We start from the raw sequence: 13,558 nt of genomic DNA on the forward strand, positions 1-13,558 counted from the left end.
TGGATGATGCTCGAGGCTGTTAAAAAGATCACACAGTTGTAAACGGAGCCTCTCAGCCTCTCTTCCTCCAACCGTTTTTTCTTGGTTCTTACGCTGAGAACCTCCCATCCTGCTCTGGCTGTATAGGTGACTCCTCTTTTGCTCTCTTTTCGCTCTGGTAGTTTGAGGAGCAGCAGGCTTTTGAGAAGAGTCGCAAGTTTCTCCGGCAGCTTGAAATATGCTTTGCGGAGAACCCCTCTCATCACCAGAAGATTATCAAGGTCCTCCAAGGTTGTGCGGACTGCCTGCCCCAGGAGATTACTGAGGTACTTTTTCCTATCCTTTCCGTTTTCATCTAGGCCTTAGGCCCTTCGCTTCCCCCTTTTCCTAACTTAGTCCATATCCTCTTGCTTCTGGGGTACCATGCACTTCTAGAAGAGATGAAGAAGCCAAGGACCTTTTAAAGCTTGTCTATGGCATAATACACTGGAATAGGGGTTGATTGCCACCTGAAACCAGATCCTGACTGATGTTCAAGGAAGGAGGTGATGGTGGGGCCCAGAAGAGGCTTATTGCTCTGCTTGGGTTAATGCCTGACCTGGAGATCAGTAGGGCAGGATAGAGAGTGTTATTATTAGGGATCAGACCTATTGTAGACTCCTCCTGTGTAGGCAAGCAAGGAGGAAGAGGAAATTTGAAAGCTTTTTTCTATCAAAGAGAGGCTTCTGTGTGTCTCCCAGTTGATTAGAAAAAATAGAGCGTGGAAGTGTCGGGACTGGCTTGGAATATGGCCTCGAGAGGATCTGGGGTTTTCACCTTTCCCTCTACAACTCTTCCTAGCTCAAGACGCAGATGTGGCATCTCCTCAAGGGCCACGACCACCTGCAGGATGAGTTCTCCATCTTCTTTGACCATCTGCGCCCAGCAGCTAGCCGGATGGGTGACTTCGAAGAGATCAATTGGACGGAAGAGAAGGAATATGAGGTAAAAGCTGGAGGCTGCTCTAGGGCTGTGAAGGGAGGGATAATCTGCCCATAGTCTGTGTTGAGTGGCACCAACTTCTCCCCAGTTTGATGGCTTTGAAGAGGTGGCGCTGCCTGATGTGGAAGAGGAAGAGGAACCTCCCAAGATACCCACAGCCCCAAAGAACAAAAGAAGAAAGGAGATTGGGGTGCAAAATCACGATAAGGTACATCAAGTTGTTGGAGATTATCCATTTTTCACCAATCAAGACTTGAGTTCCTGCCTGAGTGTTGCTGAAGAGGCTTCATTAGAAGGATGTGTTTCCCATTTTCTTTCTAGTTCCGAGCTATTTCTCTTGCCTTTGGGTCTTAACTTTTTTTGTGTGTGTGAAAAATGGAACTAAGATTGCCCATTGTAATAATGATAATGGCTAGTCCTTAGGTGTATTACAAAATATGTGTCTCTTGGAAATATTTTCAATGGATTATCCACTCATTTAATTCTCACAAGAATCCTATGAAGAGATTGCTCTTATTTGCATTTTACAGAAAAGGAAACTGAAGTGCAGAGGAGGCCATTGCCAGGGTCTCATATTTAATAAGTGACAATGCTAGGATATGAACCCAGGTAATCCAGCTCCAGCGTCTGCTCTCTAATGCTCTTCAAGAAGTAGTCTTTTTATTTTATTATTTAAAAAATACGTTTTTATTTTTATTTTTATTTATTTTATTTTTTTGAGAAAGAGGAAGGAAGAGGGACAAAGAGTTAGAAACATTGATTTGATTGGCTGCTGCCTGCACACCTCCTACTGGGGATTGAGCCTGCAACCCAGCATGTACCCTGACCAGGAATTGAACTGGTGACCTCTTGGTTCATGGGTTGAGGGTGAACCAATGAGCAACACCAGCTGGGCAAGAAGTAGTCTTTTTTTTCCCCTTTTTCTTTTTAATCCTCACCCCAGGATATTTTTCTATTGATTTTTTGAGAGAATGGAAGGGAGGCGGGGAGAGAGAGAGAAACATTGATGTAAGATAGGCACATCGATTGGTTGCCTCCTGCAATGCCTGACCAGGGTCAGGGATCAAGCCTGAAACAAGTATGTTTCCTTCACTGGGATCGAACCCAGGACCCTTCAGTCTGCAGGCCAAAGCTCTATTCACTAAGCCTAACCGACTACCTCAAGAAGTAGTCTTTTTAATCCATGTCCCTTTACTCCGTGATTTTTACTATTTCTCAGGGAAGAACCTCTTAGTAGCTGAATGGCTTTGGGCAGTTTATTTAATATCTCAGTTTTTTCATCATCAATGGGAATAAATATGGTACTTGTGTCTTGGGTTTATTAAATAGAGGGTATCATTGAGTGAGCCTTCCATATGTACAAAGCCTCTCTCAAGGTGATTGGGAGGGGAGAGCTCCAAGCCCAGGGAGACAGAAACAAAGACATGAGTGAGTAGATCATACCTTATGTTGGAGCTCTCCAGTGTCTTTGCCTCAGATTATATTTGACTTGAATATTTTTTGAAACATCTAGGCAACTGGGATATGTTAGTTTTGGGGTCATCTAAGAATTGTTTAGGGGTTCATAATAAGCTTTAATCGAGTTTAGACATTGATTTCCTCAGGCATTATAAAGATATGGTATATAATAAAAGAAAAGATGGATTTGGCAGGGCCAGAGCAAACTGATAATTCTCTCTTGCTACCAAAATACTTGGCAGCTAACCAAGCCCAGATCTCTCCTAGGAGACTGAGTGGCCAGATGGTGCCAAGGACTGTGCCTGTGCATGCCACGAAGGAGGTCCTGATTCCAAACTGAAGAAGAGCAAAAGGAGAAATTGCAGCCACTGCAGCAGCAAGGTGAGGGCAGGGGCTGTCCCGAGAGGTTTCCGAGCTGCCTACCTAGATCAACCACCAGGTTGCCTTACTGTTGGGTATTGTTTGCTACCATAAATGTGAACCTTGCATGCACTCATAGATTGCAAATAGAGTCTTTTAAAAATACACTGTGGGTTTTGCTTTTTTAAAAAAATATATATTTTTTATTAATTTCAGAGAGGAAGAGAGAGAAACATCAATGATAGAATCAATGATCAGCTGCCTCCTGCACACCCCCTGCTGGGGATTGAGCCCGAAACCTGGGCATGTGCCCTGACCAAGAACCGAACTGTGACCTCCTGGTTCCTAGGTCGAAGCTCAACCACTGAGTCACACTGGTCTGGCAGATTTTTCTTTTTAAAGAGAATTCTGTGGATAAAATTTTTGGAATTGAAAAAAAAAAAATCGATTAGTTCAAATAGTTCCTTCTTAGATATTATTTGTTAATGAAATCAGCCTGGGCCAGGGAAACAGACCCAAAGGTAACGCTGGTTCTCTAGGTAGAGGAGGGTTGGTTGGCAGCAAACAGTCCTTAGGTAGAGGGGTTGTTGAATCCAGTACTGTGTTCTGGGCATGTAAAATCCTTGACGCAGGCATGCATCTTGATTGACTCACTGAGCATCACAACAGGGCATCTTCCTTTGGCCCCCTAAGACAAAGGAGGTCAGGAGACCCTTGACCCACAAGGCCATCCCTGCAGGTCTATGACAGCAAATCCTACAAGAGCAAGGAGCCCCATGAGTTGGTGGGTGGCAGCCCCCACCGAGAGGCCAGTCCTATGCCTGTTGCTAAGGAAGCTGGGCAGGGCAAGGATGTGATGGAGGAGGAAGCCCCAGAGGAACGAGAAACCATTGAGGCAATCCAGAGCAGGACTGGCAGGAGTACCCGAAAGGGAGAGGTGCCTATTTCAGGTGAGTGATCTGGCTGCCAATCCAGCCTTTCTCCCTTTATTTCTGTCTTATTCTCACGCACTTCAAGTAAAAATGTATTTGAACCTGGGTAAATAACAGTCTTCAGGGACTGTTAGTGATAAACCAGTAAAAATCACTTTTCCTGTTCAGCCTTAGTTTTCTCTCCTGTGGCCTTAATACTTTTGCAGAACTAAGATTGCCACAAAATCAACACGATTCAGCCTTTTCTTATATTCCCATTTCTGAATCCCTTCTCTTTATCTTTCCGCATTCTAAAGACTCCAGCATTATCAGCTTTGGCAGGCAGATTTTTTTTTGTTTTTTATTTATTTATTGATGTCTAGAGTGACATTGTTTTATCGTTCCATTTATTTATGCATTCATTGGTTGCTTCTTGAATGTGCCCTGATGGGGCTTAAACCCACAGCCTTACACTGCTCTAACCAACTGAGCTATTAGGCTAGGAGGGCAAAGTTTTTTTTTAAAAATATGTTTTGTTACTGATCAGTGAGAGAGCAATCAATCAGTTGTCTCCTGCATGCCCTCCTACTGGGGATCAAGCGCACATCCTGGGCATGTGCCCCAACTGGGAATTGAACAGACCTTTTCGTCCATGGGGTGACACTCAACCAACTGAACCACACCAGGCCGGCGCTCAGTTCTTTAAGTGTGACTTTAGCCCTGACCCCACCTCACTCTTACGGATTAGAATTTTGTCACAGTTGTTTACCAGAGTGACCCTGTGGTAATTTGCAGTCAGTCCTTAGTTGATCTCAACCTTGTCCACACTGTTTGACCTTGTTTTCCTCCTAAGCAGGATTGGCGGTGGGGAGCACGTTGCTGTCCCCTCAAGAAGTGACTCCTACAGAACAGCAGCTCCTCCTGGATGGCCCACCACCCAGCTCACCAGAGACTCCTCAGCTTCCCTCCAAAAGCGAAGTTGTTCTAGACAACACGAGGGCCGACCAGGTCAAACCGGAGGTTTCCTGCCGCACAGCGGCACCCCCCAGGCTTCAGAACGAGGGGGAGGGCCATCAGGCAGCAGGGGACTCGGAGTCTTCCACACCGGTCTGCGATGCTTCAGAAACTCAATGTTCTGGAACTCTTGAACCCCCTGCTTCTTTCCCGAGTCCTGCTTCCTCAAGGACCAGAGACTTAGGGAGAAGACAGGCGTCTGGGGAACCAGATACTCAAGAGAGCTGGCTGCCCCCACGCAGAACTGGTGTGAAGACATCAGACAAGAAGTCCTCAGTCCATGAATCTCCATCAGGAATTGACACCTCAGAGACTTTTCCCAAAACCCCTAAAGGAGGTTTAGCTAAAGACAGTGGGACACAGGTCAGGGGTCCAGAAGGGGAGCAGCCGCCAAAGGCCACAGAAGTCACCGTTTGTGCGAACAACAGCAAGGTCAGCTCCACCGGGGAAAAGGTGGTCCTGTGGACAAGGTAGGCGGGGGTGGGTGTGTGTTTATAAAGCACATGGACCACATCCATGATACTGACTTAGGACTAATCACAACATTTGTGTTACAGGGAAGCTGACCGTGTGATTCTCACCATGTGCCAGGAACAAGGAGCACAGCCCCAGACTTTCCGAATCATCTCCCAGCAGCTAGGCAATAAGACTCCTACTGAGGTAAGGGGGGCGGGGAGTAGCCCTCTACAGTTTCAAATCCAGAGAGGCAGGTTGGCCAGCTAAGAGAAGACTGTGAAGGTCTGCTGAGGAAGGCCTGGCTTCTCAGGTAAATCGATAGTGGTCCTAGAAAGAGAAAGGCATTGGATTTGAGGTGGAAGCCTCAGAGATCCTTCTGTAGTTTCGGTTTTAGGAGTGTGGCTTTGGGCCACTTAATCTGAATTTCCTTATCTTTAAGGAGGACACAGCCCTCACAGCCTGACTGTGTGGGACAAGTAAGACTGTTTAGCTCGGTGTGTGATGCTTTGTCACTCAGGGACAGGGAACACCGACCTACGCCTCTCCTCCTAGGTTTCCCACCGCTTCCGAGAACTCATGCAGCTCTTCCACACCGCCTGCGAGGCCAGCTCGGAGGACGAAGACGATGCAACCAGCACCAGCAACGCAGACCAGCTCTCTGACCACGGGGACCTTCTGTCTGAGGAGGAGCTGGATGAGTGAGACTCAGGAAGCACGTGGGAGCCATGTGCATAGGATCAAAACCATACGCACCCCATGAGGGAAGGGTGCTTGTACCTTGCTTGAATGCCCTCTGAGCTCAGTGTGGAGCTGAAGGAGCAGGGTCCAAGGACAAGGACAAAGATAGGCTGAGGGTTTTTGTGGCTCCGCCGTTCTCTGCCTCACTGTCTGTTACGAAGTCTTTAGAATTACTGTGTAAATAGTGTTGAGGGAGAGTGGGGCTCAGCTCCTTTACTGCCCTTTTTGGAGTTTGTCCTGTTGGTACACATTTGTGGTGATGTAAGGCACAGTGATTCTAAATGTAATAAGTGCGTATGTTGGTGTAGCCGGTCCTAAGACATAGCTCTGCATCCAGCACTTTTTATTGTAAACTAGTTCTTTCCTTTTCTTGGAACTTTAGTCCATAAGGCTGTCACCATGCTGGTAGCACTGGGCCAGACTGCGCAGGTCCTGCAGCAGCTCCCCCAGGTCATCCTGCTCCACACCGGCATCCATGAAGCTGGCCCAGCGTCGCAGGTTGAGTTTGGTGAGTTCCTCGGCCAAGTCTCCCAGGGCCCGGTTCAAGGATGAAGAGGAGCAGAGGGCCCCCAGCACTGGGATGCTCTCCCCTGCTACAGAGGGAGAGAAGAGAGAGACCTGTAGACAGATTGTTCTTCCACCCTGAGACTCTGCTGTATAGATAGGGAAGACTGAGTCTTTAGTTGACTTGATTATAAGTAAACTCAATAAATTGTGTGTACTGTCCCCTTAGTATACCAGTACTCCAGAGGAAGAAAAGTCTTCAGGAACCACCGAATGAATAAAGAAATGTTTGACTGTGACTTTAAAGTATCTTTATTCAGAAAGTGACAGAGTAAACCACTCCCATGTTTGAAATCCTGGTTTTCTTCATCTCCTACATACCTGCTCCTGTTGCGTTATCCAGAACCAAGCCCTGCGGGCTGAGGCTTGAGGAGAAGAGGCAGGGATAAGGAGGAACCACCTTGCAGGGAGTCAGCAGCAGATGAGAGGAACTGGGGACAAGAGAATAGCAGCTGAGTGAGAAAGGGTCAAGGGAGGTCGGACCTAGGAGGAGAGCAGGAGCAAGCATTTTACTAACCTCCTGGCTCTAGGCTGCTGCTGCTGTAAATACTGGGCCAAGACTTCTTCCCCAGTGGAGCAAGCATGGAGTAGGGAAGGCAGAGGTGTACCTGGGGTGAGCCGACTGCCAGAGCAAAGACAAAAGCACCTTTAATATGGTGCTCAGTTTTTTTTTGTTGTAAGTGGGACAGAGGGAAGAATACAATGAGAATGTCCAGAGGGATTAGAGAGAAAAGAACACAAACTGACAAGGGCTCTAAGGACCACCAGTTCTCACCTGGTGTGGCATGCTTTGTCTAGACCCCTCAGCACCACTGACTGGGCAAAGCAGTGGGTTCCAGAAGGGTCCCCACATGCAGACAGTGGAGTCCAAGGGGTGGCCACTCCGAGCTGCATCAGGGTATCAGGAAGGGACTGGCTTGGACCCAAAGGGAAGGGGATGGATGCTCCTGCCGTCACCACCTTAAAGGTAAGGACAAAATCGGTTACAGGGCCTTTTCTCAGTTCTGACCTAACCCCTCACAAAGGTTCCTACCTTTTTCCCAGAGAAGTTCAGCATATCAGCCAGATGAACCATGGAAACTGGAGAGGAATACAGGCGATAAGGAACAGTGATTGTGTCCAGGGCTGTAGCCAGGATGGCACTGCAGTGGAAGGGCAGAGTTGCCTATAAAGAGGATTCCAAAAAGAGCACTTGAGTCAGCTCTGGACAGAGCGTGTGGAGGCAGGACAGCATGGGCAGGGAGGTCTGGGGGCTTTGAGACAAATCAGTGTGATCGGCCTAAGGCTGGAGAAATGACTGTGATCTAAGAGGCCACATCATAGCTGAGTTCAAGCTGAGGCTTCAAGAACAGACTGACTTGGTGAGTGGGACAGAGCCCCTGTTAATAGCAGAACAAGAGCATCGAGCCTTACGTCATAACGCAGGTGAGGGAAGTTGACGGGTGGCTCAGGCCTCAGCCCCAGGCTCCCACCCAAGGACAAGGGGCAGACGAGAGAGCTGTGAGCCGACAGGTGCACCAGACCAAAAGCTGTGTTCAGCAGACGATAGATGTTTTTCTGGGGCTCCTGAAAGAGGAGTTTGTTCTAAGCAACTTTCTCGCTGGGCTATCACTCCCTCATCTCTCCCTCCATACCCTGAGTTTTTCCTTCCAAGTTCGACTCACCCCAAGAGTGTAGGGACCAGGGAGCAGGCCCCAGGTCATTATCCCTCGCCCTGAATACTCATCATGTAGCAGCTCTGTGGCCTTAGCGCCTACACCAGAGAAGCCATCATGCAGGTCGCACAGGATCTGGAAGCCCTGGAGAGGTGAGCGATGAGACAGCAGGAGCCTGGTGGGTCTGGCTCGGCTGAGCATAGTCCCAGGCACCAAAAGGTTGCTGGTTCTCGGTAGAGATTGTGCAGGAGGCACCCAATTGATGTGTTACTTTCACATTAATGTCTCTCTCTCTCCCTCTCTCCAAAACTCAACTTAAAAATCTTAAGAAAAGTAGGATGAGAAGAGTTTACTCCAGTGTCTACTATGCCCACAGCTACCTGTAGGTAGTCACATTCCTCCACGTAGAAGTGCAGCCTGTCCTCCAGCTCTTCTAGGTACCTGGGCTCCTTCAGGATGCTCTCTCCCTGGCCAAAAGCCTCCAGGCGACCTGCTTCACTATCGTGCATAAATACAGTCCAGGGGTTGCAGGGTCCTGCTCCCCCCTTCCCCAGCCCCTCCGCAAGATCTCCCATCCGACATCGGTAGGGACCCAGTTTCTTGCCTCACAGCCTCTGGGATGCCCCATACCCATCATGGTTGTACTTCTGAATCATGCAGATGCTCCGGGGATGGAGGTGCACTCTGAGGAAGTCTGACCAGACTCGGATGCTGCCCTCTGTGGGGATAAGTGGCTCTGGAGTTGCAGCAGTGGTGAGTGGTTTGGGACCTAAAGGAAAATTAGAGGAAATTCATCTCCATGTTCCTGCCCTGCCCACTTCCCATCATGCACTCTACCTGGACAACTCTCACCTTTGCCATTGGAAATGGATTTGACCCTCCAGATACCATCACTACTCAGCACTCCCTGGGAGGGATGAGAAAAATCAATATTTAGTTCCAGGCAGACTAAAGACAAAAAGTTTATCCTCCCTGATTTTGCTGGCCACGCCCTACAGCCTCCTTTCTGTTTATGTAATCACAGTCTCTTTTTTAACATTTATTTTTAAGATATATTTTTAATTGATTTCGGATAGGAAGGGAGGAGAGACAGGAACATCACTGATGAGAGAGAACCATCGATAGGTTGCCTGCTGCACTACCTCCCTCCTCCCCCACCCTGGGGATCATGCCTGCAACCTGGGCATGTGCCCTGACCGGGAATCGAACAGTGACTTTCTGTTTCATAGGTTGGTGCTCAACCATTGAGCCACACTGTTTGGGCTCTAGTCACAATCCTTTAGGAAGAAAAGTGCTTCTTCCAAAAACGCTATTTAAGGCATTTAGATTATTGAAATCCTCTATTTCTCTGACCCAGAAGACGCACTGTGGTTGTAGCACTCAGCGTGCAAGTTCAGAGCAGTCTGTCTGTCCCTCCCTCCCCAGAGCACACCCTCTCAAATCTTTTTTCCCATGGTCCTTTCCTAAACCTTTCTTTTGTCTCTGTAGCTTGTTTCCTTAGCCACTTGTTCCTTCTATGGCTCACTTTTAACTTTATTATAATAAACTTTCTCCTACAATTTGAAAACGCAGTTCAGGGCTGAGGCCCTCACCTCCACACTCAGGAGATCCTGGAGGTACGGATTCTTGGGGTGGAGCTCCTCTTTGTGAGTGGTGAGCTTCCCCTGCCTTAAAGAAATTGGAGGCTGATCATAGCCGGTTTGCCTGTTTTCCAGCCTTCTGTGCACACCTCCCACTCTTCTCCAAACGACAAGTACCATGCTATTGCAGCGTCCAGCTGTTTGTCCCTGTAGAGTCCACTTTCTTGTTTTAGGGAGCTCAGACTACCTGCACAAAAATAACAGGAACTGTGAAATCAAAGCCTAGTCCCTCCCTGGTCTTCCTCTGATCAACTGGAAACCTGCCATCACCATCCCTCCAACACTTGGCACTTCCAAGCTTTCTTGAATATACATAAGGGGGGGGGGGGGGACATTGCCTAGGAGAATCTAGATTTCCTCCTTTCCTTCGCTGGGAGGCCTGAGGCAAAGACCACCCAGCGGTCCTAGAGGAGATGGCCCTTGAACGGAATCAAGGTTTGCCTTCCTGCGTCCCTCGGGTATTTGCATATTGTGGTTAGCTCTCCCTGGGCAACTCATCTGCCCTGGGGCTTAGTGTGGTCAGAGGGTGCGCAAACGAACGGATGCTCGAGACTCCGACGCGAAGGAGAAAATGGGCATTGGCCGACCCCGGCCACCGCCTCACCCTTGAGATCCATGAGGATGAGCCTGGGCGTGTACGTTTCCTGGCCGTGCAGCGTGCGGCCGGTGCGGTACAGGACGTCGGGGCACAGCTCCCCCGGCTGCTCCTGGGAATCGGTCCGTTCATGAAGCGCAGCATCCTGAGGAGGCAGGAAAGGGGCCGGACTGAGGGGAGGCAAGATGGGCGAGCCGGAGGTAAGGGCTGGAGCCCCCGAAAGGCTCGGCTGGGGGCAACTGCCAAGGGACCTCACCTGCTGGTTCCACCAGTGCGCTCCCACGAAACCCGCAAAATGTCCCAACTGCAACGTGAGCACCTCCCGGGCGCCGCCCGCCATGCCTCCCCGTCGCAAAACCGGCGCTTGCCCACTCGCTGCTCGCAGCCGATTGGCGCCGCAGCCTTGTAGGCGGGGCCTCATCCTCTGAGCCCTATTGGGCCACTAATACGTCTTTTCCCAGAGGATAAACGACTCATTGGGCTTTAGAGACACCGCTCATCCCCGCCTCTTCCTGTCGTGGACGAGTCCTCCTTCCTGGTGGTTGCCAAGGGGTGGGGCCCACGCCGGAAGTTGCAGGCGCCTGAGCCGACGCCCTGGCTGGCGCGTTCCTAGTGCTGTTGTCTCTGCTGCCCAGGTGGGGGCGGGGCAGTCGGTGTTTTCCCTACTTCTCACGGCTCTTGCAGCGTTTGACTCTTCTCTCGGGATATTTCTGCTTCCGGCGAAATTAAAAGCTTGTTGGAAAAGTTGCTCCCCTAAAGCTTTCCACGCGCCCTTTCTTCCGCTCAAAAAGTCACAACCTTCCTGATGTCCAACCCTGTGAACTATCTTTATCTGTCTCTCTATCCAGCATTTTATGTAAATAAATCAGAGCACATATTCCTTTTTCTTCTTCTCCTGGAGCACATATTCTTGTTTTGCTCGGTATATTTTGTGACTCTCATTTTGTTCTATGTACTCACAGAACCCTCCACTGTGTTCAGGTGACCACTTCCGGCTGTCCAGTGTGCAGGTGACCACCCCGCCCCCTGCTCACGTGTATCCTCTGGTAGTTTACGTGGCCCCGCCCCTGCTTAATCGCATACTTCCGGCTGCCCGCGTGGCCACGCCCCCTTGTTCACGTGCCCATTGTACAGGTGAAGAGGCACAGAGAGGGCAAGTGGCTTCTTCCTTCGCGGGTGCATGGCAGTGAAAGGACAGAGCTCAGAATGGAACCCTCGGCCGCCCAGAGCCTCTGTCTCGACCTGTGACCTCTGGGTAAGCGGCCCCTCACCCTGTGGCCATTTGCTCTGAGGGGCTCCACCCTTCCCCTCACCCCCCGCTCTGCCCCCAAAGGACAGGGGTCCTGTCCTGGCACCAGAGCCTCCGGGCCGTGCTCTGTCCCTCGGTCCCTCCAGCTGGGAACCCCGGGGAGTCCCGCTGCACCGGGGCGAGGGCCTTGCGAGAACGTCCCGCCTCCCCTCGCCTTCTGTGCCTTTGACTACAAAGTGCCATGATTTTTCCCATCTGGCTCACGCCTCCTGCCTTCCTTTGTTTTCCCTCGAAATGAATTGATTCGGGGCCTACAAACCAGCAGACTCCCTGCATTCGCTCTGTGAGGGGTGGCCCTGCCCAGGCGCCTCCTGGTCCAAGTCCCCGATGCCACCCCACCTTCGTGGCAGCATCTCTCATCCCTGGGCCCCCATTCAGCACCCGGCACCCCCCAGCGCTCCCCTGCAGCTCCTGGGACCTGTTGAGCCCGGAACCCCAGCCGGTCACCTGTTCCGCAGGTCCTGCCTGCAGCCCCAGGCCCTCAAAAGATGTGGGAGGAGCCTGGAAGTTGACCCCTTAGGCAAAGGGGGCAGACACTTGGTGAGCACTCCATACCCACCTACACATGGCCCAGTGATCATTTATTTTCTTTTTTTAAATATATTTTATTGATTTTTAACAGAGAGAAAGGGAGAGAGATAGAGAGCTAGAAACGTCGATGAGAGAGAATCATCGATCAGCTGCCTCTTGCACACCCCCTACCGGGGATGCACCCGCAACCAATGTACATGCCCTCGACCGGAATCGAACCTGGGACCTTTCAGTCCGCAGACCGACGCTCTACCACTGAGCCAAACCGGCTTCGGCTCATTTATTTTCTTTAGTGTATCCTTCATCTGATTTTTTTGTGGTTTCTATGTCCTTTTAAAATTTTTTTTGTTACTCCTCATCTGAGGATATTTTTCCATTGATTTTTTAGAGTGGGAGGGAGGGAGGAAGAGAGGTGAAGAGGGAGAAAAACATTGATGGGAGAGAGACATTAATTGGCTGCCTCCCAGAGGCACCCTGATTGGGGCTAGAGATCAAACATACAACCCAGGCATGTGCCCTTTGCTGGGAATCGAACCCTAGACCATTTGGTGCATGGGCTAACACTCTAACCAGTGAGCACACTGGCTAGGGCTCCAAGTCTGTTTTTGTTTCAGGGGAGAACGCAAATGCAGTTCCTACTACCAGAAATTATGCAGCTGAGTTCCCCACATTTGGGGAAACCCCAGGGGTCCACACACCGAGTGCAGTGTATCCTCACTTTGGGAAAATCACTTTTGTGATCGTGGTATCTCCCCTGCCAGGTAGGTGTTCCAGGTCTTTTTTTATGCTACTGAAGTGCTCACTAAATTCCTAGAGTATCCTTCTACCTATATTTTGAACTCTATATCTGATAATTTGCTTGCTTTCATTTAGTTTCTTTTTCTCAAGTTTTCTCCTGTTTTTAAATTTGGGAACTATTTTTTTTGTCTTGTCAGTTTGGCTGCTTCCCTGTGCTTGTTTCTATGTATGAGGTGGAGATGCTGTCTCCTGTACTTGTAGAGTGGCCTTATGTAGTAAAACAGAGATAAGGTGAAATCAAAGAAGGAAAGAGGGTAAGAGACCCTCAGACAGATAGCCATTAAGTGGTAGATTTGGGACTCAATACCAAGAACTTGGGGATGGTCAGACAATTTTAACTCTGTTGAAATTTATTTCTCAAATCTCCCAAAGATGGTACACAGCTAGTATGCATGAAGGACAATTTAATCATTACAATGTATTCTGTCAGGGTTTACTACTCAGTTCCTTCAGGAACCTGTATGAGGGGCTGTACCGTACAAAGCTGCCAGGTTGAGGTGGAGTGTCAGTAAGGTTCTCAAGGTCCACGGATAAAAGTGTAAAAGTTGGCCAATCTGAATACTCTTCCC

The 13,558-nt window shown here is 49.6% G+C and overlaps 2 protein-coding genes and 1 non-coding gene across 9 annotated transcripts in view; 1 reads left to right on the forward strand and 2 right to left on the reverse strand.

Moving 5' to 3' along the window:
- LOC118721619 (GON-4-like protein) overlaps positions 1-8,902 on the forward strand; it is a 53,241-nt gene extending 44,339 nt beyond the window's left edge. For 3 of the 4 annotated variants that reach the window (XM_036442775.2, XM_036442783.2, XM_036442787.2), the window contains 9 exons: positions 162-305; positions 820-963; positions 1,049-1,168; positions 2,686-2,799; positions 3,518-3,728; positions 4,546-5,173; positions 5,261-5,363; positions 5,712-5,857; positions 6,631-6,700. In XM_036442775.2, coding sequence (XP_036298668.1) covers positions 162-305; positions 820-963; positions 1,049-1,168; positions 2,686-2,799; positions 3,518-3,728; positions 4,546-5,173; positions 5,261-5,363; positions 5,712-5,857; positions 6,631-6,682 — 1,662 coding nt within the window. In that variant the 3' untranslated portion in view covers positions 6,683-6,700. Of the gene's footprint in view, positions 1-161; positions 306-819; positions 964-1,048; positions 1,169-2,685; positions 2,800-3,517; positions 3,729-4,545; positions 5,174-5,260; positions 5,364-5,711; positions 5,858-6,630; positions 6,701-8,776 lie in introns of those variants that run through there. The other variant, XM_036442789.2, reaches the window with a different exon arrangement.
- Positions 6,225-10,751, reverse strand: MSTO1 (misato mitochondrial distribution and morphology regulator 1). 4 transcript variants are annotated; one of them, XM_036442809.2, is made up of 14 exons: positions 10,608-10,751; positions 10,361-10,496; positions 9,874-9,943; positions 9,709-9,784; positions 8,969-9,023; positions 8,747-8,885; positions 8,497-8,614; positions 8,126-8,260; positions 7,875-8,027; positions 7,495-7,626; positions 7,237-7,421; positions 6,979-7,083; positions 6,783-6,892; positions 6,225-6,487 (listed from the first exon to the last, which is right to left on the reverse strand). In XM_036442809.2, exons 1-14 carry the CDS (start codon positions 10,689-10,691, stop codon positions 6,276-6,278), a joined length of 1,710 nt encoding a protein of 569 aa, XP_036298702.1. In that variant the 5' UTR covers positions 10,692-10,751; the 3' UTR covers positions 6,225-6,275. The 4 variants fall into 4 exon arrangements, with proteins under 4 accessions (XP_036298702.1, XP_045439275.1, XP_036298701.1 ...); XM_045583319.1 differs by having other exon boundaries at positions 6,225-6,490; XM_036442808.2 differs by having other exon boundaries at positions 7,875-8,030.
- Positions 10,752-12,804: 2,053 nt separating this feature from the next.
- On the reverse strand, positions 12,805-12,960 carry LOC118721808. Its single transcript, XR_004988831.1, has one exon. It is a non-coding gene; the product is annotated as a U1 spliceosomal RNA (small nuclear RNA).
- Between the last annotated feature and the right edge of the window lie 598 nt (positions 12,961-13,558).

This window comes from Pipistrellus kuhlii, unplaced genomic scaffold (genome assembly GCF_014108245.1).
Source record: "Pipistrellus kuhlii isolate mPipKuh1 unplaced genomic scaffold, mPipKuh1.p scaffold_m20_p_18, whole genome shotgun sequence".
Lineage (NCBI taxonomy): Eukaryota > Metazoa > Chordata > Mammalia > Chiroptera > Vespertilionidae > Pipistrellus > Pipistrellus kuhlii.